The sequence below is a fragment of the Apteryx mantelli genome, chromosome 6 (assembly GCF_036417845.1).
Source record: "Apteryx mantelli isolate bAptMan1 chromosome 6, bAptMan1.hap1, whole genome shotgun sequence".
NCBI lineage: Eukaryota > Metazoa > Chordata > Aves > Apterygiformes > Apterygidae > Apteryx > Apteryx mantelli.
The window spans coordinates 38,320,061-38,346,847 of NC_089983.1; the positions used below are offsets into that span (position 1 = coordinate 38,320,061).

At 42.8% G+C, this 26,787-nt stretch overlaps 1 protein-coding gene across 1 annotated transcript in view; it reads left to right on the top strand.

Annotated features, from left to right (window-relative positions):
• The first annotated feature begins 5,983 nt into the window (after positions 1 to 5,983).
• PDIA5 (protein disulfide isomerase family A member 5) overlaps positions 5,984 to 26,787 on the top strand; it is a 101,971-nt gene continuing 81,167 nt past the window's right edge. The window contains exons 1-3 of the mRNA XM_067299308.1: positions 5,984 to 6,113; positions 17,187 to 17,313; positions 20,525 to 20,612. Of these exons, the coding sequence (XP_067155409.1) occupies positions 6,039 to 6,113; positions 17,187 to 17,313; positions 20,525 to 20,612 (290 nt within the window). The 5' untranslated portion in view covers positions 5,984 to 6,038. The remainder of the gene's footprint in view (positions 6,114 to 17,186; positions 17,314 to 20,524; positions 20,613 to 26,787) is intronic.

The following is a 26,787-nucleotide window of genomic DNA, read 5'->3' on the forward strand; positions in this document are numbered from 1 at the left end:
TCGATGCTTTAGTGGTGTCCACTACTGCACTCCTCTGACTCTCTTCCCTTGGCACTCCATCCTTTACCCTTTCTGATTTCTTCCTTTTGTCTTCAGTATTTTTTCCTTCTGCCTCCTTTGTTTTCCTGTTGTTTCTCAACTGTTTTCCTTCTTCCGTTACTGACTTTTCTTCCTGACAGCTGGGGCTCGAACCAAAGTCTGCTGAAGTCATTCCATTACCTTCAAAGAGTTTTGGATCAAAACCTTATTCCCTCTTGTTTGTCTGTTTCTTCCACAATCTCTTTTCCCATGCAGCGTTCTTTGTGGTGTTTCCTTACTGAAAGACGGATTATTACAATATGCAGGAAGCAAAGGGGTTTAGAGAGAGAAAATTCTAGGGACCTAGTAAATTCCTTACTGAATTGCTAAATTACTAGTACTACAGAACTGCAGAAAGCCAAGGGATTTGATCATAAGTTGTTTTTTTTAATACCAGCTTCGCCATGAAGCAGCTCTTTTCATACGGCTAAGAGTAGCGGCCCTTGCAAAGAGAAGGTCTTTCAGGAAGAAAATCCCTCTCATTGAAGTTTGCAGTACTGTATGCAGTACCTAGTGACTGCTTAGTCATATGCTTAATTGTGGCTGCTGATTTTGAGCTCAGACAGACAGTCCTTTAATCATACAAATTAATACCAGGAAAACTGAAAAAATGGAGAAAAATATCAAACATATAGACTCGATAATTACTGTGATTACAAATAATCATAGAAACCTCCACAGAATGTCTACCTAATTTAATATATGCCAGGTATATGCCTGCATATGTGTGTGTATACTTATGTATAAAATAAGAAGCAGATATAAAATTATCTATCTACATACAGAGAGGGAAAAGTACTGAATATGTATATATTGTATATAGTGGATATATTCTCATAGGATAGGTATATGAAAAATATTTTAGTAGGACATTATCTGCAGCAAATACATGCTGATGGTTGACTAAAACCACATTTTTGGATATAATATGGAGACAGATGCTCAGCCACTGTAGATGGATATAGCTCCATTGAAGACTGAGGCCAGCAGGGCAAAAATTGGTTTTACACCAACCAATATTTTGGTAATATATTTATATACCTATCTTTATATTCAGTCCTTCATATGCATGAATATTTTGTGTACCCAGACCAGAGGCATAATCACTCTGTTCACAAGAGGAGCCCCATCTACTTCTCTGTCGCTAGCTGTTAGCATGAGGTACCGCTGAACAGCTTGGCAGAACTGATCTTGATATGCGAACTTGTATACTTAAGACAAACATTTTGCCAGCAGAATAGAGACCTCTAATATTCTAAAATAACCAGCTGGGCCCCTGTTACTAGGGCATATAGGCGCCAGCACAATCCAAGGGGTGTTACCCAAACCCCACTAATGTACCTATTTCTGTTTTACAGGTGGAGATGTCGGCCCCCCACTAGATCATATGACGTGTAAATCCTCATGCAGGAAACCTGTGGTTGAGCTGTACATGGATTCAGATTCGAATCTTAGCCTTCTTAATTTGCTCGTTGTTCAACCCTTTTGTGATGATGCGTTAAAGGTAAAACAGCCCGCAAATATTTATAAAGATTCTGCAGATGACTAGAAAACTGTCTTGACTGCAACACTTTGGAAACATGCAGTGGTGCTACAGCCACTGCACAACAGCTAGACTCCAATGGTTGTTCTAATCTTGTTTAAACCATTCTCTCAGCAGGTAACTTTCTGAAAGACATAAATTATCCACATCCTGCCAGCAAGGTGCCCATACTATAGAAGGTTTTTATGTTACTCAGGAACACATTATACCCAGCTTTGGATATTCAGTGAAAGAAACTACAGTGTTTTTAACAGTAGGGCCACTTAAATGTAAAAGGGCATGCAGACCTCAGACTTAAAGAAAGCAATAAAAACTGTAATGGAAAATTTCTAGGAGGAAATATTTGGAAAATATCTGAACTCAACTTTTAACTGACTCCTGCAGTACCTACTGTTTTTTCCCTCATATATATAAAGAGCATCTGTCTACCTGCGGTCCAAAAGTACTTGGATTCTAGACTGAAGAAAACAACAACAATAAAGTACAAAAGTAAGATACCCATGAAAGTACACAGCATGTGTGTATTTCTTCTTTGTGCTGTGCAAGATCTGTACAAAAAGCTCACAGTCCTTCAAGACCTCAGAAATGTGAAGGGGTAGAATGCAGAAAATGGAAGTACTGAGTTTTATGGCCATGCACAACCATATAACCTTACACAGTATTACAGAGTATTGCGGCTAACAGTGTTCGGACTAAACTCCATCTTGTTTTGCCTTCATGCTATTCCCACTGACTGCATTGAGTGAATCAGGCGAAAACCACAGATATGTAACATCTGTGTAACAGAAAACAATCCCCTAGGACTCATGATATATTGCTGTTGTTAACAAAACATTGTAAAAAAGAATTTATGCAAAAGTATAACACTGGAATGTTTGACCAAAGAAACAATCCTATATGTAACAGCTGCACCTTTCTATCTCTTATTTTGGTGTGCTACCGATCCTCCATGGAATTTGTTAGCTTGTGTGCATGGATATGCTCTATCTGCAGCCCCCCGACAGGTGCTGAGGAGTCTGTAGGAGTGGAAAGTTGACTTCAGGCTCTCCTCTCCGACAGACCTCCGTTAGAGAAAAGCAGCGTACAGCTGTGCCTCTTCTCCAAGACCACTCCCATGTGAAGGCCTGCAGGGGCTGGTACTGTCTCTTTTCCTTTTCATCATGTACAGAAGAGCTGTTGGAAAGGTCAGGAGAAGCCAAGGGCTACGATACCATCAATCTGTTGATGACAACCAGCTCATACGTCTCTTTCCAGCTCATTCAATCAGTGCCACAACACAGATGTCACAAAGCTTAGTTCACAAGAGCTAAGCCCACAGATCAAAACCAGTTGGCTGAAGCTGAACTAAAGGAAGAAAGAGACAGTGCTCGAAGGAAGAAGAACTTTATGAACTTAAGACAGTGAGGGAATCATGCTTTCATTTTGGGCAAATGCTATGCAGTTTGGGGGTCCCAGTGTTGACCACATTGCCCTTGGATTGAGTTTGACTTGCAGAGTGTTTGCAACTTTTCCTAGCTACTCTGCTGTCATTTCTGCAGTACAGGTGACTCATTTTACCTTTGCTGAGAGGCCATTAGAGACTTGTTCAGGTTATAAAGAGAACAAAGAAAAAGCTTTTCAAATAAAGCAGCAACACCCAGGAAATGTGGAGGGTGTAACTCCTTACACACATACTTACTGTCCGTCCAGTTTTGTATTTTATTCTTGGTAAAACAGATGTTTGAATTTAGATAGACAAGTAAGGATTAGCAGTCCCAACACAGACTTTGGAATGATCCTGATCTGAAACTGTTTGGCTTTATAGCCTTGGGCAAATCATATAATTTCTCTACTACTGTTTTCTGATCTATAATCCAGGGGCAGTAATTTGCCTCACAGCAGTGAATTAATGAATGCCTTCCCAGTGTTTTGAGATGCCATATACAAATATTAAATATTTGTATTATGGAGAGGCAAGCAGCATATGATAATAATGTCAAGTAGATACCAGGTAAAACTTAGGATGCTGGATAGTGGCACACTCAGATACCACTGTAATAAGTTCATTAGCAATGCACGACTGGATTGATTAAGTAGTTGCCACTGTGTAAAGTCCTGTGCAGAGCTGATACTTGATATATTATTTTGACCTGAGACAGATGCAATGATCTTGTCTTTTAAATTTTGGCAATGCTTGTCATGTCAATACAAATTATTGGCTGAACTGAAAGAAAGAAGCTGTAGTTATCACATGGATACCCTTTTTATATTGCTTTGTATATAAGAATGGCAGCTTCACAAACTGGATTTTTTGTATAATCTTTCTGAAACACAGTTTGAAATAACTCACCTTTCTTTTCTCTTTCTTCCTTTTTCTCTTTCTTCCTGAGAACATTTCCTCTTACCATTATGATAAAAAAGTTCTCCTGTCACAAAACAACGATGTCCCGGCATTTTATCCTTTCCTACCACAATGGCAGCACATCCTGTATGACGATGACACAGCACAGAAAATCTACCACGTTGAGGTTACTTTTGTATTGTCTAATACCAGTGACTGTGATACGAAGAGTCAGAAGATGTAACAGTTTTCCACAGAAAAGAGTCACAGGGGGATTCAAACAGTCTTTCAGGGCTCGGATATCCTGCTGAGACTAGAGGTAAGGATGAGTCAGGGTAGCTGCCTTTCAGCTCTAGGCTAGGGATCTGCTGTGAACAGCATCCGGAAGAGGTTATCTATTCCTGATAGCTTATTTGAAATGGGCTTCAAGTGGGGACCCTGAGCCTATTTCTAGTCGGCTGATCATTGTAGATTGGAAAGCTGGCACCAGCGATGGCAGTGGCCAGCACAGCGCACCCTTCCAGCAATCCCGATACAGTCGTTAGGACTGCAGGCACAAAAAAGGGAGTGCAGAGATCAGTAGTACATACCTTAGGGGTGCAGATACTTGAGGCAAAGGATGATTTGTTTTGGGTCTTTCCGTTGTTGAGTGAAAAGATTCCTACCTTTTTCTTTCCTTCCTTAATTCTCTCTCCAGCTGTGCTTCCTTCCCTGTCCTAAACTCCTCCTGACGGCTCCAGGGCTGTGCCAGTTGGGTAGATTCACTGGCATTTTACAGAGAAGCTAAGTATCACTAACCTCATTTTAAGGCAGGCTAACTGAGGCCTTCTGCAAATGGGAAGTGAGGCGTAAATTGTGAAATGATTTGCTAAAGGTTATCCAGCTGTGACAGCAAAGTGTGCACTGTTCCTGCCGGAAAAGATGCCACAAAAGTGTGAATGTTAATAGTAATAAGTTTCTCTACGTGGGTTTCTGCTTTGCCAGATTACATCTCCACCAGGGGACTTGTTAATGTCAATGGTATTCAGTTTTCATGATCACTGCTTGAAGTGATCAGTCAGCTGTATGGGCCTACAAATTGCTCCCTTGAAGCCAACCTCTTAGTCTAATGCTCAGGCAACAGTCAGCTGTAAGGATCAGACTCTAAAAGATGCCTTTGATTTTCTTTGATCTTTCTGGGCCAAGGAGGAATTGCACACGGCCACTGGGCTGTAGGTAAAGGATCCTTCGGTTTGTGAGAAGCCGACTGTAACGTGACTGACCCGCTCTGACACTCAGATCACTAGCGGGATGCCTCGGATGTCCTTGCTCGACAGAGCTGGCGCCCCGAATGTGCCTAACTTGGGGCACGGGCTCATTTGTTCACCCGGATGCAGCGATCATTCAAATAGCAGGATCATAAGGAACGTTGCACAAACAGACCCTGCTCAGATGCACTGTATTTATCTGCTTTCCGGCATTCTTGCCATCGTGTGAGGACACCCTGGGCTCTGCTTTAGGATTTTAATGATAACCAGCGAGAACAACTTATGAGGAGAACAGGTCCTTGTTTCCAAGCCTTTCTTCCGCTTAACTCTCTCCCCCCTTTCCCTTATTTACCTTTTACCCCGGATCTAAGACCAGCAGAAGCTTTGAAAGAGCCAGACAGAAGGACAGAGGCATGAAGAACGAGGTTGTCCAGGGTCTGGGGCGAGGCCAAGGCACGAAAGCAATCTTGGTGCTCATCCTAGAGCGGAGGCAAACGGGGCGTTCAGGCAGAGCTAGAACTTTTTTCTTTCTTTTTTTTTTTTGAGCCCTGCTGAAACAAATCGCCTGAAGATTGCTGTTGAATTGCGAGTGCCGGCAGCAGCTTCTCTCCCGCGCCCCGTGCAGGTGCCGCGCTGAGGCGGAGGGGCGGGCGGGGGGCGGCGGCCCCGCCGCACACGCGGAGCCGCGGCGGAGCCGCAGAGCCGCCGCTTCCCTGTCTCTGCACTACAAGTCCCGGCATGCCGCGGGGCGGGCAGGCGGGGCGGTGCAGCGCGCCTGCGCGGCCAGACGTGGCAGCAGCCCGCAGCGGCGGCGGCGGCGGGTCCGGCTGCGGCGGCAGCGGCGGCGGCGATGGCTGAGCCGGGGCAGGGCGCGGGGGCTGCGCGCCGCCGCGGGCGGCTCCCGCTGCTGCTGCTCGGGCTAGCGGTGAGTGCCGGGACGGGACGGGACAGGGCGGGCCGGGGGGCGCCGCGCTGCCACCTGCGGGGCGGCGGCGGGGGGCGGGTTCGCGTCCCCCCAGCGCGGGTCGCGGCCGGCGGAGTTGGGCGAAAGTTGGGGGCGGCCCGACCCCCCCCCACCCCCCCCCCCGCGGGCAGCCGCGGCGGCGCCGCCCCGCTGCCGCCGGCCGGGGGGCGCGGAGCCTCTTGTCGTCCCGCGGCAGCGCTGCTTCCTTCCCTGCCTCCCCCCTTTTAAACAAAAAGCAGGGGGAAGCGGGCGCCGGGGCGGCCCCGGCCGGGCGCCCCGTGCTGCCCGGTGCCGCCGCGCTGCCCCCGGGGCCGCGGCGGCCGCTTCCCGCACCCCGAAGTTTCGGGCGCGGGGCCGGTGTCGCGGCGGGGGGCTCCAGGGCTGAAGCCGCGCCGAGCGGAGCGGCTGCGCTTTGCTTGGGCGGAGAGGCTGCTGGACTCGCAGAAATGCTTCATAGTCCGATCCCCCCCCCCCCCCAAAAAAAAAAAAAAAGAAATTTAGCGTAAACAACTTAAAAGATTGGTTAGGGCATGCTTTAAAGCACTCCTTTATTTACTTTGCTGGCACGAACCGCGCTTCTTCCTTCTGCCTGGGCAAACAGTTAATAATTAATGAAGAACCACGTTAATTTTCTTAGGCACACAATTCTGAAATGCATTTCAGAACTGAGTGACCTAGCGGCAGTCATGTAATTCATGCAAATCAGGCGTGGAATTGGTTATTGCCCCGTGCATCTCCCGAGCTAACACCGGTATTGCCGCCGCGGGGCATAACGCGCTGAGCCCGGGCGGTCCAGCCTTTGCCTCCGGCAGCGCCGTGGCCGCCGCTCGCGCGGGGAGAGGGCGGACGGGGCTGCGCGGTCTTGCTCGCTTCTGAGCGTGGTCTAGAAGCACAGGGCTCTACTCTCTGTAATTTATTTATTGGACTTAAGAGAAACTGAAGTCAGACTGAACTCTTCCTAAAATGTTGGAGAGGTTAGTGCAGCTTTTGGTTTTCCAGGGCTCATTTTTGAGAGATAAAATACTTTTCTCAGTGATGCTGTGGCGCTGTATTCCTTGGAGTTGCAAGCGGACTGAATTTCCCTTCATTTTAAGCAACTAAACACAAGGAATTACTTGTAATATTTCCTCTGTATCCATTGAGACTGTCAGACTTTATCTTACTGTAATACTATCTTTCTGTCAACGTAAGCATTTTGTTGTGATTTATCTTTGTAGATTAAAAGATTTATCCAAGTAAAATAAATCTCTTTTCATGTGAATCTCTTGTTTCTAACCATTCTTGTTGCCCTCCTTTGGACCTTTCATATTGCAGACCTGTCGTCTTTGAGATGAGCAGAGTGAGCCTGCCATTGTCAGAGAAATTACATGATGCCATTATAGTTTATCCACATTATTCTCTCTTTGCCTTCTTAATTTGCCCCGATGTTTTATTTGCTCTGTGATGTTGCGTGCTGAGCAGATGTCTTCATTGAGCTGTTGATTCAGCTAATTCTTTCCCCTTTGCTGTGTACAAGTAGTTTAAATGATTTCTTCCAATTTGCATTATCTTGCACTTGAAGGTGTGATTTTTCATCTTGAAATATGTAACCTGCTGTACTTCAGGATTAAAAAAGTAGCCTACAGCTGTGACATTGCAAAGACTGCTTTTAGATTTTTCTTAAGTCAATGTTTGCAAAGTCAGTGAGGCTGTTAAACCAGGACATACTCAGTGCGTATAGTTAAAAGCAAAGGTAATATAAGCTGTTTGGTAGAACAGAGGTTAATGAGAACACTGTCTCTCCTTCCAGCCCTTCCTTGCTCTATCTTTACAGTCCAGGTTAATATACCAAATTCTTCAGGTGCCCAAATATGATTATTTTTCTGGAAGTGCTGTGTACCTGTGATGCATTTAGGATATCAGATATTTATGCTTAGAACTTTTGAAAAATTAGGCTCACTTTTAAAGTAGGAACCCAAAATAAGAGGTGGCTTCTGAGAATTGAAACCCTTATGTGTGAGACTTCCTTCAATTCTAAAAGGAAGATTACAAAGCTGGGTGAATTAAACACTTCAGGATCTTCTACATCACAGTAAATCTGTGACACAGTGAGGAAGATGCTGTAGTAATCTCTGCGTGCTGTAAATATGTATTTCTTGAATGAGCTTGAGAGTCATAGGGAAGCTGTGGTTTAACTTCAGAGATACTTCCCTATTTGGTATGCCAAGTGGTTGACTAAATCTCATGCTCGAAGGACTGAGTTTACTGTTGCAGGCATTGGGAAGGAATTTCACAACCAACAAGGTGGATTTTCCATTTCCAGTAAAGTATGAGGTATTGTCCTTTCTCTAGCAGAGGCCAGCCACTGCTTCTAGCAGTTACGCATCCACGATACGTTTGCTTTGTGAACATTGACCCAATATTATTGCAGAACAACATGGCAAAGATCGGTTAGTCATCTGAGTGTTGGTTTAATGGCAGAAACTGAGTCGAGGGAGTTTGGTGAACTTACAGCTTTCAAGAAGTCCTTAAGCTGTCTTCGTGGAAGCACCAGGGTACTTGAATGCCTTTTAACCTGAGTGCTGTTCAAAGCTGGTGTCTTCAAAGAAAGGTTTTACAGGAACTCTCAGATGCCGCTTCCCGTGCTGTCAGGTGGGTGTCAGGGCTGGGGTTCGAGTTCGGGAGGGCCTCTTCCCTTCCAGGCACTGTGTACACAGCAGGAGCTGCTTTGGGAAATGTTTTTCCGCAAGTCAGAGGAGGGTGTTGCAGATAGTAAATCCCTTACTTATTGTCTCCCTTTGTGAAAAATATTGTTCCTGCTTTGTGTCCATTTTCTATTTACGGATTTGTAAACCCTGTGACATGGGCTATGCTCTACCCTCTCGGATGCTCCTCCCAAATCAAACCTTGGCTTTCAGGACTGGCTTTGTCACGCAAGTCTGTGCCTTATGGAATGACATTTTGAATTTGTTGGCTTTGATGCAAAGCTCCCATTTACTTCAGAGGGGCTCAAATACTGCCTCAAGCATGGTGGGGTCATCAGAAGTGATGTTTCTGCCTGGGGATGCCTTCCCGATGTCGTGGACAATTGGTTGTAGAAGAGGTGGTGTTTCTGCTGCTTGCTCACCATTGACTGTTTCTTTTGCTTTTCAGTGATGGAGTTTCTTGATCAACAAAATGAGGGTAACGAGACTAACATTTAATCGCAGGGGTGTTTGGAAGTTTGTGAATGGGAAAACTCGATGCAATTTGCAACCAGAATCACAAACTAGCATTGCCTTAAATTTCTTGATGTGGGCAGGTGGGAAGTAAGTTATGGTTTACCTTGATCCTGCTGCTGTTTCAAGCTCATGAATGGGAGAGAACTGTGATAGCAAAGCAAGTCTTAAATTTCACTATGTTGCTAGCTCAGAATAGCTGGTAGCATATCTGGAGGGCACAGTGACTTGCAATGCTTGCCGAACAAAGATGACAGAGGTAGTCTCGCTTGCGGCTGCCTTGATGTTGTCCTTTCTGTTAGTGAGTTTATAGTCCTATAGTATATTTGCTGGGTGCCTGGGAATAGACGCCTTCACACACCATGAGCATGTGTAGTGGGATCTGGGAACTTCGGAGTGGTGGATATCTCTAATGCTGCCTCCCTTTGGCTTCTGGCAGATCAGTTTCTCTCTCTGCGAGTGTTACTTGAGCTTCTTCTCCTTATTCACCTGGCAGAAAAACAGTGTTAATATTTGTGCAATGCTTTGAAGATCACAAGTGCAGTATAAAATGCTAAGGATTTTCAGGTGTCATTTTTCACCCTCTCCTCTTTATAAGTCCCATTAATAGTGGTTTTGTTATCTTTTTATAGCCTTTCCTACATGCTTCTTCAATAGATGATACTTCTTCAAAACCCAGTTTTTATTTAGGGATAATGTGGCATATGCTATTCTCACTCCCTTAGTTTCTGAAGTTATCCAAACGTGTTTGTTCAGAAGTGATATCTGAAACATATATTAAACAGGCTGTTGATGAAATAATATGTTTCACCAATGCCTGGTTTGAAGAGAGATTGAACTACACATTAATAATAAGGAGAAAATTCTTTGTCAGTGTTAGTAATTGACTATATTACAGTCAGCTAATTAGTAAACAGTTGTGCAGGTTTTCCTATGCTATGCATTTTTTAAACCAGTGATAAACCATATAATTAATTGGCTACACAGAGCTTTGGAATAACCTTTAATACAAACTATTATGCTTGTGGCTTGTGTTCCTTAAAACCCAGTGTTAAGAACAATATGAACAGTAGAGACCAGTCAAATCTTGACGTCGCCATGGTTTTTTTGCTATCTTCTATATTTGGAAAGTGAACATTACAAGTACCATATTAAGTTGAATACCTTATTTGTAGCATTCTTCAGTAAGTTTAAAGAATACCAAGATGCTCTTTGTCAGGATTTTAATTTTCCTTCCTTCCTGAACAAAAGAAGATATGACACTTGCCTCTTTCAGTTATGACCCACCACAATAAAATGTCAGCAGTTCTTGGGGTTTTTTATTCCTTGAATGGCTAGAGGTGTAAATTAATTGATCTAAATTATATGGCAAATAAGAGTGTAATCTTCCATGTAGTTCATGGGAATTGAACAAAAACAAAAAGACATGTCCGATGGGAGTGTCTGCAGATGTAAATCTGTATCAGGCAAGAATGTGTTGTGTTTGTGTGTGTGTGTGTGTGTGTGTGTGCGTGTTTCTTTTTTTGTTAAGTTTATGCTGTCTGTCTTTAATGCGAAAGTTCTTCATCTTTCAGAGTCTCTGTTGGACGGCTCCTCACTGTCCCATGCTGTTGCAGGCCCCTGGAATCACCTCTCTGCGTTGAGTTGGTAGATGGCTCTCTGAGTTGGTTGCAGATCATGTGCTGTGGCCTCTGTGCCGTAAGTGGTCGGCAGATTGTATTTTGAGAGCCCCTGCAGTTGTGGTTAGGAAGGGGTCATGTTATGGTCCCAGTGGGACTGCAGGGGCTACTTCATTTGTGACCACTGAAGTCTGACATCCAAGTGTCATCTTTTCTCTTCCCCTATCCTCTTCCCAAGTATTAAAGTCTTAGCAGGCTTTCCTGAAGTACCAGCACCTTGAAGTACTAGGTAACAGAGGTAACCCCATCTCCCCTCATCTGATTTGATTAAAGTGTTTCTAGAGCTATTTTGGATATTAATAGTGAACAAAAACAGGGGACTGTGCTACTTATCGCTATCCATCTTGGAAGACGTTTGTTACAAATGGCTCAGTGATCAAAGCAGCACAACCCTGAATGTAAATAGCAACCGAGGGAGGGCTGGTGAGTGAAAAGCAAGCAATTACTGCACAAGGTCAAGAGTGGTTTGTATGATGAACAAGGGAGATAAAACATCTGCAATCAAACTGTGGCCCTTGTAAACAAGGGGGCTTTGGATTTGAACACCTTGTATTTTTGCGTTAGAACAAATGGTGTGGAAGGGGAACAACAGTTTTGTTTTGCTGTTGTACTTACCTGGAGATATCTTAGACCTGGTATTTTCAGTAAGTGCACACTGCCTGCACCCTAGGAGCCTGGCCGTGCTGCTGGCTGGGCTGAGGGTTCATAAAGCTGTAGTGACTGCTGTGCAGATGTTCCTCCAAACCCACCTTCTGCAGGTAAGCACAGACTCTAATGCAAGGCTTATTTTGGGGACTAAGTAGGAAAGGTGAGATCCAGTCTTGTTCTTGGAATTGCTTGTCTGTTTTGGGTTCCTTTCCGCATTTTGATCTAGCGGATGAGACACTTTTTTTAGAATGGTGTGGTCCAGAATCTGAACTGTTCCCCTCCTAAAGAAATTAATTATGAGATTAAAGTCTCCGATCTCCATTACTGCTTGGAATTTTGAGGCAGATTTGGTATTCAGATAAATTCCCATAAAATGCCTTGACCATTTCAGGCACAGTCCATTTCATACATGCAAGGTTACTCATTGATCGTATTTACAGTGGATTGAATGCTGTTGTCCCAAAATGAGAACATCAGTGGATGACAGAGCTAAGACAGAAATCAAAATCAATATGTTGCTGTAAAATGGGCTTTTAAAATGGGCTTTTGTGGTGGGGGTAAGACTGTGTTCCTGCCCGGGAGCAATTGTGCTAGAATCAACATGGTTTGCAACAGTTCAAGCTATTCCTGATGAATGATGTGCAAATTGTCTAGCTAATTATACATGCCAGTGTTAGTGTGCACATAAAAATTGTATGTTGATGTATGAATTCAGGCACTTTCAGCCACGTATCTGATCATATTTTTGAATGCATAATTTGTGTCCAAGGAAATACATATTTCATGCTCTTGAGCTGGAAATGGAAGTCTGTATTGTTACCAGATTAGGACAGTTTTTCTGTCTAGTGCACAAAGCTGCTCCTCTGATAGTTCCTTTTTGTTTAACTTTGATTTTTTTTAACTGTATTTTTCTTGCTTTTAATAAAATTTCTCATCCAGATATTCTGCTTATCCTTAGCAAAAGACTGTGCTGTCCTGATGCTTTTGTGGGGGACAACTCATAAATTGAACTGGGCTGTGCAGGAACTGCAATTAAGATTTATCACACTTAAATTGAATCATAAATGGAATATATGGAAAGATATTTCTGTGGCTGCTTGAAAGATATTATCTTTTTTCATTGTGAAAAGAGACTGAGAAGAGTAAAAGCTTGAGAAATAAACTCTTCTTTCTTAGATCCTCAATGATTTTGAAAAAACTTGGCCTGGGGGATGACCACATTTTTCAAAAGTATCAGTCCTGGAAGTTGTTTGCCTGTATTCTCTTTTCCTCTGCCTTTCTGAAAACTCAGATAAGTCTTGGGTGCCAATTCTACCCTGGGTGGGGCTGTGGAGCGCTTTGCTGGAATTGCTGGAGTGCGGGGAAGAAAGGATAACTAAACCTTTTCAACTGATCAGACTTCTTCTGCCTAGCTTGCAAGATTGTACATTTAAAAACATACATTGATTTGAAGAGCAGGCACAGAGCTAGAGCACACGTGTTTTTGTACCTTGTATTCAAATAGTATATCCCAGCAGTTTTGAATTGACTGTCTTGAAGGTTTTAGGTCACCCTGGGTTTTACATAAGAGTCCTTGATGCATCTTAGCTCAGACACTACAACCATGTGACTAATGTGTGACCTACACAATACAGTTTTGTGAAAATAAACTCGGTTTGAGATCTTGAGCTGGGGAAAGTCCGCAGACTACAAGTGCTACCAAATTTGCATTTCATAGTCGGACCCATGTATGCCTTTTTCTGAGGTCTCCACCAAAGTTGCCTGGTTTTGAGGACATCGGGTAACTGTTGTGGTTACAGCTCACAGATCCAGCCGTGGATGAGGACCCATCATGCTAGGCACTGAGCAAAGACTGCCTTGAAATGAAAGAGACCTTTCTCCAGTTTTATTGCAATTTCTTGTCGGCTTAGTTGTCGCAGGGAAGGCAGGGCATAGATGTTTCCTGTGTTGTTCTTAATACACCTGCCAAGGCAGGCAGCTTCTTGGGGAAATAGTCTTTCAGGTAAAGTATTTGGAGTCTTTCTTGCCTTTTCAGTGATTGCTGTGAATAGATTTTAAAGCTTTAGGATGCTGAAGTGACGAGAGTTTAGCTTGTGTCTTATTTATAAGATTCCATATGTCTGGATATAGCACTCCCTGAAGCAAATAAAAAGAGACTTTCTGCCCAGGAGAGACTGTCACCTTTCCTGACTTTTTTTATGAGCTCATCTCCTCCTGTGTCTTGGATTTAAACAAAATGCCATGTGCTTGATAGGGTGCTGCTTTGCTGGTGAGCTCTTCTGCAGAGACTTCTGCAAAATGTGTGGAGTAGATGTACCCGTGAGTCATACCTTGCAATTGAAGTCGGATAGCACAGTATAAGCAATGCTTCTTTGCCTGGGGAGCGTGCAGGAGCAGGGTGCCTGTTTTCTGTGGCAGAGGGGTGCGTAACTCCCTTTGTGGGAGTCTCATTTCCCAGCTCCCCCTTAATTTCATGTTCTTGCTGCTATTGGTGGCTCTAGCCCTGGTGGGGGTTTGGTTGCTGATCCACAGCCTCGACTCGGGAGTAGGGCAGATCACCCCGTGGCTGGGCCTGGCATCTTGTGCATATGACCACTTGCCGTTGGTTACCTTCAATGGAGCTGGTAGCAAAGGTAGATGTTCTCTCGGAGATTTGAGGAAAAACTCTTTTTTTTGTGCCTGGGTAGGATCTTTGTTAATTCCAGTATGAGAAAGCTGGAGAATGTAGACCTGGTTAATCCTTATGAGTTTGCAAGCACAGTGTAGTGCAAATGTTTACTGGGAGGTGGTGAGCTTGTAGGCTCAGCTGATGACCTCCCGGTGTTGCCGCAGCAGCCTTAGATGTGCGGTCAGTGCATTTCTGTCCAACCTGATGCCTTCAGCTTGGACCTTTGTTTTTTATAACCAGGAGAGGCTGCAACATTAATCTTGATTGGAGGGAGATGATGATTTATTCAGCAGGGCTGATCAGTGTGCTTGTGAGTGCCGTGCCTATCCTAGTGCATTTTGGTTGAAACTGTAGCATCAGCGAGAGGTGCAGCAGCAACACTGGAGGTAAATGAATGATGTGTATTGATAGCTATGGGGGGAACTGGGCAAAGTGGCAGTGGATATATGCAGAATGAGGGGCTTCTCCCTCGAAGACCTGCAGTTCCACCAGCACAGCAAGTTTCCTATTAGTGGCAATGCAGACAAGGCAGTAGTTAAAGCTGTCATTGTTTCCAGAATCCAGTTTTTCAAGAGTCTTATAGTTCTGCCATTATAAGAAAGAAAAAAAACTCGCTGAAATTGGCTAAACAACCTTTCCATCTGGAAAAGACATGAAATATGTGTACTTTCAAGCTATTGGTAAATCTGTACAGATGCTTTAAACAAAGCTCATAATACCATTTGGTGTCACTTTGGAAATGGCCTTTGTAGCCTTTTTAGTTCAATTCTTTTCAGCAGTGAGTTCATAGACTAAAATATCCTTATTTGATTCCAGTTTTCTAAGCCAAAGGAAAAAAAAAAGTTTCAGCTCTTTTCCTTTGTGTTCATCCTTAGTTTCAGTGAAGTTTGGTTTTGGCCTTCTGTAAGTCAAGGCATAAAACTCTAAGCCACTTGGGTAGACCTGATGTGAAGTTAGAAAACCTTTTTCTTCACCTCAGTTAAAAAATATATATATTCGTGATTAAAGAGATCTGCTCATAAAGTCCATGTTGGATTAATCCCTGCTGTAAAGCCTCTGATTGCAATGAGTTTTGAGCATGAATTTGCATGTGTGTGTGTCACCTCACTTAGCACAACTATATTTGTCTGCTTTGATTGGCAACACCATGTATTTATCTCAAGAAATATACTTCAGGCTGATGCATGTGAGTCATATGTATGAAGGTTGAGCTCTGGACATCTGAATTTGAAAGAATGAGTGTCTGTCAGTTGAATTAAAGCATCAAGCACATTTATACTGAAGGTAGCGTCTGACTTGCAAATCTTGTGCTTTTTTTTCCTCTTAACAGTTAAACCATCTAATCAACAGGACTCTTGTGTTGGGAGTCTTACATGCGTAGTGGGAAAACTTGTTCACTCTGAGCCTGTTCAGCCTGTTGTGCTTTTATATTTTACATTATGGTAATATCGTCTATAACTTCAAATTCCCAAACACGTCCTGAGACAGTTTTGAGCACTACAGCCATTTCAGCTTAGCTTCTTCACTGTACCTCATGCATTCCAAAACTCCCGCTTCCCAGTCCAGCATGTAGAAACTTTTGGCACTTGCAAAATATGTTTCACAGGATGCAGGTTTTGTTTCTGTGCCTCAGCAGTGTGGTGTTTGCAAATAACTGAATTTGTAATGAAATACAGTGCCTCGGGCTGAGTGTTCTGACTTTGATTGGCTTAGTGCCTTGTTTTGAATGCTGCAATCTGTAATACATGAAATGCAAGAACAACGGGCTCTTCCTTTTTCATATCCACCCTGGACACAAATTTTACAGCCTGGTTGGAATGAGCCATACTAAGAATTAGTACTGTAATTAAGGAAATGCTGAACCTCTTGTGTGTTAGGCAGATGAACTAAAGCTTTTAGCCAAGCAATTAAGTGTTAAGGTTTTACTGTAAGGTGAATGTAAACTAGATAATTTCTCCAGCTAAGCTTCCTATAATCATTCCATTAGTATGAAATCATTACAGTGCGGAAGGGAGGCAGCATAGCCTGATGGATAAGATTATTATTATTGAAGATTATTGCGGTACAAATGAGTAGTGAAGTCCCCAGCTGAGGTTATGGCCATATTGCGCTAGGAATTTTACTTTATAGTAGAGTAAAAGATGGACTTTATTCTGAAGAGGTTATAATCTAAATAGAGCAAAAGGTGCAACAAAATAAATCGTTTCTTTGCATAGGTGCAGAACCGAGGTGCAGAGAGATTAAATAACTTGCCTGTGAGGACAGTGGAAATGTGGCTGGTGGAAGTCAAAGCTGGGGCTTGGGGTTGTTAGTGCCTTCATGGGGCACCAGATTATTTACAATTTCTATTTTCATTTCCCTCATTTGCTCTATGTCATTTTGGGCTGGTTACTCAACTTCTGTGGCTCTGTCTTCTCTTTGGTGAAAGTACTTGATCAGGTTCGCAAAGCATTTGGAGATCTAGGGGCAAGAGTGCTTTCAAAGTGGTAATTTGCTGCTTCTATTGTGACAGTGTATTAAATTTATGTAGGAATTTTTATCTGATTAAGGAACAAACTTGTAAAGCAGCTGACTTTTTAAACAAAAACACATTTCTTGATGTTGTGTTCATCTCATCTTTCCACTTAAGGATGTTTTGGGGGAGTGGTATTGCTCTAGTTTCAATAAATCATGTGTATGGTGTTTTGGCTTTTGCTGATCAAATCAGTATGATAATTTATTTAAGGAAGTGCATCTCAAGACTGTCAAAAAGGTCAAGGCAATTTCAAAAGCGGTTTGCCTTTGCGTTTTGTTTCTCAGTTTGGAAGCTGTTACTAATGTTTCTGGCTTCTTGTGCCTGTAGGCATTCTTGCCGCCGTTCCTGTCCTCGCTGAAGGTGTCCCCACTCATAGAAAAAATAAGCGACCACAAGGATTTCAAGAAGCTTCTCAGGACACGGAATAACGTACTAGTGCTGTATTCCAAATCTGGTAAGTTCTCCTTTTTCTGAATGTCACAACTCTTTCGGCCCAGAAGGTTGCTTGCATTTGTGAACTTCTCTGCACCTCTTCAGTTAGCTGTGTGCATATTTGAATGACTAAGCTCTTCTCCTGCATTTACTGTTTGTCCAGTGTTGTCTTATATGACTGTACACTATAGCATAAGGGCTTCCTTAGGACCAGGGGCCTTCGTTCTAACTCAGAGACTTCTGGGGTTTTGGATTTGAAGGCTCTTCTTAATTTCGTCTTCTAGTTGTACTGTCACCTTGGAGAAAATGTACTTTTTTTCTGGTTTTGTCTCCAAAAAATGGCTGCTTGTAATAGCTGTCAGCCTGAGTTGTGTTTGTCATAGTAGTTTGCAAGTTTCAGTCTCCTGGTGGCACTGAAAGGCTTAATGAAAGTTATAATACAAGAATGAAACCATCTTTACTTTGGCATCTTTGGGGGTCCTATGGTTGTCTTTCAACTTTAATTAACAAAATATAAAAATAAAAAATAAGGCTCTTTTGTAAGAGGGAGAAATGGCACATTTCACCTCATGCCACCTGTCCACTTGCATCTTTTTTATCTCCTCTCTCGTTCAGGCTGTTCTTTCTAGTTGTTCATTTTTACTCATCTTCTGTCTCTTTCTTGCTCTGTCATTTGCTCCTTTCTCTCCTCTGTACCTTATGTACCTTCCTCTCCTGCTGTACTTTATTTTTTTTTTTCCTTATTTATCCTCTTGTTTGTTTGTGGGGGATGTTTTGTGGCACCATGTGAAATAAAGAACCGGTCCTTAAGCTCCACACGCAAGTGGAGAATGCTGTTGTAGATATGAAACTCATTGAATGGCAGAAAGAAAAAGTCATAACTAAGTTGCCTTTTTTAATATTGTTTGGATGTACAGGCTTTGATTTATGTTGTTGTTGTTTCCTTTCCTGCAGAACAAGCAATACAAGATAATATTTTATTTGGGGGTTGGGTTCTCCCTTTCTAGTCTGTGCAATGGTTGTATCTCGAACAAACGCAATGACACCAGTAGAATTGCTCTGGATTTATAGTGTGGCAAATAGTAGCAGTATGTGGTGACCCAATATTCTCCCCCCCTCCCCCTCCAAAATCAGATAAGAGAATTCTGCAGGCAACAGCATGGAGATACTGGATGTGTTCATTTTGAAATGACTAAAATGAGAGTACGTGACTTAATTCTTGTTCAAATATTTAGATTCTGTTATAATAGGAAACTTTGAGTGCTCAAAATCGGCCAAATGGTTTTGTAGTAACAAGTTCAAAGTGGAAGTCATAAAAGAGTTTCTAATGCTTTTTGATTTTTGAAAGGAGCACTTTAGATTTTAAAAAAAAAAGCATCTGTATTATTCAGCTTCTTAAAGGGAAAATTTTCTTTTTATGCTTAACATTTTTAGTGGTAGTTGCTTTCATTTTTTAGTAGCACAACCAGAACGTTTTGGCTCTGACACTCATCAAATAAGTGTTGCCCTATGGGCATCCTTCAAAAGCCATGTTGTGGAGATGTTTTTTTTTCCTGTTTTTATTATTTAATTGGTTGGTTTTAGCAGCCTGAAGCATTGCATACAGTGTTGGCTGTGTACTTAATGTTTCCTTCTAGAACAGTGATCCTTGCACAATTAGAAAGCTCTTGCCTAACTGCTGCCCAATTAAGAAAGAGAGGAGGAAAAAGAGATGAGAACAGAGGCACAGCTCTAATCCCAGGTATACGTCACCCAGCTGTGGTGAGATGTTGTCCAACAACTGATCGTATTGCTGGAAAGAGGTCTTTGCTTTTCAGTTGAGCAAAACTAGATCAATATTCCTACCTCATGCAGAAAATGCATTGATTCCAGGAGATGTCCTCATTTACAGGAGATGTTTAGTTCATCCTGCCAGGGTTGCTCAACTAGTGAGTCTTAAGGGAGTCTGATCCCAAACACTTGTGTTAATTTGTCATCTTTATTTAAAGGATGTTTGTCAAACTGTTCTGCTCTAATTACATACGAAATATTCCCACACAGCTACATCCCTGTGTTGGAGAAGAGGTGGTGGTTGCATGGGATCAGCACTGGGGGTAGGAGAGTTTCCTGACAGCTAATATGTGTGGGCTGGAGTCTCTGATGGCATCAGGCCCAAGCAAGGGCTGTTGAATACAAAAACCATTTCTGGCTCAGGAGACTGAGGTATAAATTGTGGAGGCTTGGAGATTATTTAAGGGGAACTATCACTAGATGCTTCCTCTACTCTTCTAATCTGACCATGGGCATTCACTTTCTCCCCTGTTGGAGACAAGTTATCGGACTATATGGACATTTGATATAATCCAGTATAGCCATTCTTATATTCAAATACTTTAACTAGTTGTAGAAAAGCAGTGGTGTTTAAGTGGATCTGGAGAAGATTCTGAATTTCTATTTTCTGTTTATTGGGACGGGAAATAGTTTCTATTTATATTTTGGGGGGAAATGATACTCGTTTGAATCTGTATTTTCTCTCCTGAGCTCTCCTTCCTTTTTTTTCTCCTCTGTTTATTTTTAATACATTCCAAAACACTATTATAAAATGGTAAATGTTTTTCAAAACCTACACAGGTGGCATGGCACTGTTTTAAAAAAAAAATATATATATATATATATATATATATCAATCAGTTGGATATTTATATATTCTTGGAAGGACCTTTTCTGGGTGCTCTTGGCTAACAGTTTAGAGCTCCTCACAGCTGTTGGTTTGGATATCTCCCAGGGATAATATGAGCATAACAGTGTACTGTTATCTGTGTATTACAGGTATGGAATTGAGGCTGGCAGAAGCACTAAAAGACTTGCCTTTACAGCAGAGGAAGGTCTTAAATGGAGTGCTCTAATTACCAGACAGTAGTACAAACCAGTTAATGCCCAGCCATGGGAAAAAGGCAGTGATGGATGGAAGCTGGTTTGTGGGAGAGGACACAGTATAGCCACATAAATATAGGTCAGGATGTCTGCCTGAAGATATGATTCTCAGTTTGTTGTTAAAGGAGGAGGAGAGAGGGAAAGAGCCGTGAAACTTCAGTCATAGCTGGCATTCCTCCTAGATTAGGAAAGATTTCACTCATTTCTCTCATACTGGTTTCTTCAAACTTGAGAAAATGTTCTTCCAGTGCTTCAGAACAAAGGAATGCAACTGTTGTGTTTTTCTGCGTGGAGTAATAATGCTGCTGTTGGTTTTTCAGCTGCTGCTGCGGATAGCTCACTCAGGTTACTGTCCAGTGTGGCCCAGGAGGTGAAGGGACGAGGCACTATCAGCTGGATAGACTGTGGGTATGTGACACACTGGGTTTTCTTGTTTGTTTGTTTTCTTCTTCCCTTTTTGCCCTCTCCCCTTTTGGCTTTTATTGCTGACTTAGCTTTTTCTGATAGCTATGAAACTTGCTGCTTAAAATTGAACCCACATCACCCTGCTCAGTTTCTTCATAACTGGAGGGAACCTATGTGTCACCATCTCTCTTCTGCCTTCAGGCCGTTGGTAGGGGATCATTTCTTCCCTGTGGCTGTTGTCACTTCTTCTCTGACAGCATGTTTTTCTGCCAGAAGCTGGAGACCCCAGCTAGCATCTGCTTTTATGGGGGCCACGTAGCATGGAGACTGTGACTGTTCCAGCTCTCCCACAAGCAGGGAGGAGGAGGAATCCCCCATGTGATGCCTCTGCTGGAGGTCAGTGCGGTTCTGCTCTAGCAGCAAATATCACATGAACAATAGGATTGTTTTGTTGGCTTTGAAGTGTCCACCCACTAGTGTTTCTCAATAAAATGTGCTTTCTTTTAAAGAGCTTCCTCTGTGCTGGTAGGTTCATGGTGATTTTTAATGTGAAAGCAGGGAGACTTGTTTTTGTAAGTGTTTGCTTATTTGGGGAGGAATGAGCAGGTGTGTGCTTTCTGGTTTGCAGATCTGAAAGCCTCTGCTGTGGCTCTGTCCAATAACACATTGCCTGTGGTTTCAGCGTGCGTATCGTAGCATCTCTCTGTCTCTGCAGCTCGAGAGCTTTGCCTGCAGGTGGCAAATTCCACTTCCTGCTTTCCGGAAGAACAGATTGCTGCCTACCTGTGCGCTTGGGTGGCTTGCCGTGGTGTGAGCAAGTGGTACACTGTGCACAGATCTGAGTCATCTCTGAAAAGCATGTAGCTCCCTTAAAAATATACTTTTGAAACCACCCCTATCCATCAGAAAGCAGTGACCCAGAATAAGTTATTGGTAAATCCAAGTTAATGTGTTATTGTTGTTAGTTAACCTGTCCTGCTTTCCTCCTGCCCCCAGGCAAATAGCTTTCCTGGGGAGTCCTATGTTTCTGCCTTCTGTTTGCCTTCTGCTGGGCTAGTCCAAAAGCACAGACATTTTCATGCCTGCCCAGCTGATGGGGACAATGTTCCAAGTCATCAGCTGGCAGAGAGCAGGGCTGCTCCTCTGAGGTCAGTGAAGCCTGTACCAGTCCCCACCTGCTGAGAAGCCAGCAAATAAATTATATTGACCCCGAAGAAAAGAAAGCTGTGTGGAAGTCAGGCATACCTCTGAAATCCAGTCTCCTTGTCTAACCGAAGCGTCAATAAACAATTTTTGGTTGTCAGTAAGTGTAGTGAATAGGATTCTCAGCCAGCTTCTTGACTTCAGTCTCCAATCAGCCTCCCTGACTGCAGAATGGTCACTTTACCTTTGTGTCTCTTATTTCCCCTTTGTTTTAGACTGCTTCTGTGTTGTGGGGCTCATTGCTTACTGTGTGTGTGCACTCACACGTACAACTCCTCGAATGGTTGAGGCTATTTCTGTTTGGTCCTTCAAAATGCTGCTATAGTACAACTAAGAAATAACCTCCTCTAATGTCTATTTTTAGTTCTGGGTTGGGAAGGAAATATTCCTTGTTTAGATCCAGTACTGCTTCTATTTGAAATGCAAGGAAGTTTTGGCACTTAATTCAACAGATCAGTCTCTGGTCCTGAGTTTGTAAGTGGCGGTGATGGGGGAGGAAATGTATTACTTAGTTTTGGTGTAAAATAAACTTCAGTTCCTCAAGTCCTAATACGTTCTCCCTTTTCCTTCTTGCCAAGTGTTGGCACCTAAACCAAACTTTGTTATGGAAGTTACTTGCAAGAAATGTATTTTAAAGTCTCTTCCAGGTAGTGCTTTAATACATTTCATAGGAAGTTTGATACCTGCAGTGCCTTTTTTCTGACCATCATAAATTTCTGGGCAATTATTATCCAATTAAGCTTCCCATCCACAGTGAAAGATGAGTTATTCCTAGAGAAGTGAAGCAGCCTGGTGAAGGTCATGCTATAAGAGGTTGGCAGACCTGGGAATAGACAGTAGGTTCCTCAAATCTGCTCTGATTCCAGTACTTTTGAAATCAGATTGCTGTTTGCTGAGTGACAAACAGTGCTATAGAGAGGATGCTGTAAACATGGCAGTAGATGTAATTCTCTTTTAAAAGGTTGAGCGGTGCTTCCTTTCAGATCACTTGTTTGGGAAGAACCTGAAAAAAAATAGATGCTCTGTCCAACTAAATAAATACTTAGCTATTTTTCAGAGGTCTCTCTTCTGTTAAACCCTCCTGCAGAGGGATGTCCTAATGAGGATTTTTGAACCTGTTGGATGGGGCGAGGTGGGCTGCAAGACTGGCTTGCGGCAAAGGAAGCCCTGATACATGTGGACAAGAAGGGTCTGAATCTGAACCAAGTTTATTTTTTGCTTGCTTGCTTGCTAGACCTTTAAAGCATTCTGAAATCAATCTCTTAGTATGTGCTGATGTAACTTTTAAGGCAAAAAAAAAAGTTTAAAAGATTTGTGTGTGTTACTGCTTAATTTTTCTACAGGTGGCTGCGAACTGCTGCCTCCCTCGTCCCAGCAATAGTATGAGGCTGCAGTAGTGCCATCTGTCACTGGTCACAAAGGGCCACTTGTGGGGACTCCGAACAGCTGAGTCCGACCAGAGTTGCTCAAGCTATTCTCCTAGTGCAAGTATGCTGTGAAGCTTGTTTGCAAGTCTTCATGCTGAAACAAACAGCGCACAGATGCAGGGATATTTACCGCACAGGCTCAATTTGTTTTACAAATATTGACAAGAAATGGCTTGTTTGGCAGGGAATTTTGGCTTTGCTCTTTACACCCTGCTGTAGTGGACTTCTTTGCCTTCAGCTCCAAGCGTTGGCAAGGTTGGCATACATGCAGAGTTGTGGTTTGTGTCTCTGCTTCCCTGTGGCGATGACAGCAGTCTTTTTCTTTTCTTTTTCTTTATTGGCCAGGCTTTTTTCTTTCTTATAATTCCCCCTTTCCCCCTAATTTTCAGGAGAAATCAAGAATTTATTCTTCCACCGATGGAAAGCGTTATTAATTGCTGAGTCTTGTCAGCGTGTTCTGTATTTCATGCAGCACAGAGGAGCGTGCAGGTTTGTGGCTGAAAGCTGGCTGCCTGAATTGCCAGCTTATATGGAAACCACGTTCCCTTTCCTTGGCTTTTGTTGGGTCTGTGGTTGGAGCTGGAGGTTAGACTAGAGCTTTTAATTCCAGGTTGAGTGGCCTGAGAAAGACCAGGGAGGTTAGTCTTCCAGCATACTCTGGGGAAATAGGTGGTTTCTTGTGAGACAGAGTGGAAGAGAAGAGGTTGCTGCTTGCTTTTAGCTGTGCAGCAACGTAGCAGAGGTCCACCAGAGTGCCTGGGCTCAGCTATGAGTGGTGGGGCTGGGAAGTGCCAGGTCCCTGCCTCTTCCGTGCAGTTAGACTTACCTGTGCTTAAGTGCCGTGCTGGAGCAGGACCATGCTGAACGCAACACACTCGGGAACTTCTCCATGCACGGTGTTGTAGGGAAGTCCTTGTTCCACCGGGGATCTGAATCAATTCTTGCAGGCAGATAGAAGGGGTGACTTCTGCTGAAGATGAATGGGCAGCACTGAAATGGTTTACAGCGTTAAGGTGATCGCTTCTTGCTCCTGCCTACTGAGATAGCATACGTGGCTCTGTATGTAACTAAATGTGAAGCTATTTCAATTATGAATAAAAGAGCCACAAACCGTGTGACAAAAATACATTTTATTTTAGCCTTCCCATGTTTTAATTAAGAAGTCCTTGCCGAAGCGTTCGTTGACTGAACAGTAGTGTGAGAGATGATAGAATATTGAATTAATAATGTCTGTTAAGGTCTGGTCTTCTGTGCAATTTCTACTTTTTATTGTGTCAGTTTAAACAGAGAGCTTTTTCTTACCTTTTATTTATTTCCCCCCTAAAATATGTGGTGCTTCAGTTCTGTGTTGAGGCTGACTAGTAGCATTGGTAGAGCACAACATTACAACTCTGTAAATCCTCCAAATGTCCCAAAAAGATGGGTCAGGCTTCTTGCAAGCAAGCGTACTGGGAGTTGTGTTCGGAGAGACACCAAGTTAACGAGAGCTGAGAGAGCCAGTTTCTGTTCCTGGCTCTGCCATTGATTCACTGTTGTTGTTTTGTGCTGTTGAAAAACCATATATCTCTGTTTTTCCAGGCAACTGGGTAAATATTGCCTGATTCATTAGTCAATGTTTATAAAGAGTTTGGAGAATTTTGAAAGGAAAAATGCTACAGCAGCGCTAATAAGTATTATTCATTTAGTGCATTCAGATGCTATTGGGATAGGCGTTTAAGCAAGCAGAGGATTGGATTATTTATTGAATTATTTTTAGTAGCAGTCTGATACAACTTTTGAAAATGAAGTGCTTCATTTTCAGAATTTACCATTTCCAAAGTGAAACAGGGAATTGAAAGCTGAAGATGTCTGCAAAGAGAAGGTGTTAGCCTATCGTTTTGTGTAATCTCAAAATCAAGCTGTTGTTAATTGTAACTCCATGCTATCAAATTTGATTTTAGCAGTAACTTCTGCCTGATTGTGGAAACTGGTATTTTCATAAAAGCACCCATTTCCTTGGCTCTGGGTAATTATTCCCTACTCAGACTTGCAGGGTTTCCTTTAATGTAGGTCCCTAACGTAGACAGAGCTGTGTGATTCCCATCTGCTGTCATAGTGCATGTGCTTGGCTTTAGCACATCAGGCTGCTAGTAAGAGGAAATGCCATCTGGCTAAAATCTCACTAATTTTTTAATTTTTTTAATCCCATTTTTCCCGCTTTCATGGTCTGTGTGTCATTCCTTTTGTCCCCTTCCAGACACAGATCTAATAATTATTTGTAGTTGTTACAATCCTGTGACACTTATCATAAAGATGAGATACATTCTTCAGGGTCCCACCCAAATCGTAATTTGGCTGGTAAAGCAGCTCTTTCAAGGCTGCATAGCTAAACCTCTGCTGGCTCAGGAGAGTTAAATCTAATAAGTCTCCTTTCCAGGGATTTCCCCCAATTTCCATGTTTATCTGCCTTTTAGATGAAATCTTGCTTCCCCAGATTTCTAATGCTTTGGATATAGAATGGCTTTGCCCACACACAATCGGAAATGAACTTGGTTAACACCTTGGAATAGGAGAGAGGGATTTTAGAAATAAGGCTACTGGTACAGATGGCATTAAGTGTCATTTTCCTCTTTAGTTTCTACCTTCGCTCTTATAAAACCGATGAGAAGTAGGATTTATTTAAGGAAGTAAGCCTACTCATCTTTCCTCCTTGTAGCTGAATTTTAAAGCTAATGAAAAGCTTTGAAATTGCAAATAAAAATGACCAGATCTAACGGGGAGAGAGAGAGAGAGAAAAGAAGGAAGGAGTGCTCTCACATTGATGCAGCCCCTTACGTCCAAGTAGATTTGCGCGTCTGGATTTCTGTCCTTCGCTACAGCCGCCTTGCAGGTGACGGCAGCGGGTGACAAGTAATGCTACGTGGCAGCCTACAGGGTGAGGGGGGGCTGTCTGCAGCCCATCTAGGAGTCGCGGGCCAGGTATACACAAGGAGCACTTTGCAAGTGTGCTTATACTGGCAACGGGATCCTCGTGTGGGTGCAATTTATACGGGCAAACTGTGCCTTTGCAGCATAGATTTTCAATCCCTTCCTCCTCCTGTCTCTGTTGTAACCTGTCTATGCGGTTAATGCTAATTCATGTTAAAGCCCCTCTGTTTTACCATAAGAGTGACCATGAAGGAAGTGCTACTTCATTCTGAAATAATTTCCTCCTTTAAACAAGCTCTTGGTGCCGAAGGTAAACCTATTTAGAGTTGGGTGTATTGCACTAATTCAGAAATATAGAGAATTTAACTAAAAGCCCCTGTGATGCTTACGTGTACAAGACTGGGTTCACATCATAGTTCTAGCCAACCATACGTATTCCATGACTGTTTTGCCTAGAATTGCTGATTAACTGTGAATCTTTAACCTTGCTGCTTTTCAAGCTAAAATGAATAGTAGATGAGCTAAGATCTAATCAAAAGTACCTCAGTTTTCTTGCCTTTAATACTTTATTTAAAACATCCTCTAGCATACTTTCCAGACCCATAATACAGCTAAAAAAAAATCATAAAAGAGACAAAGTA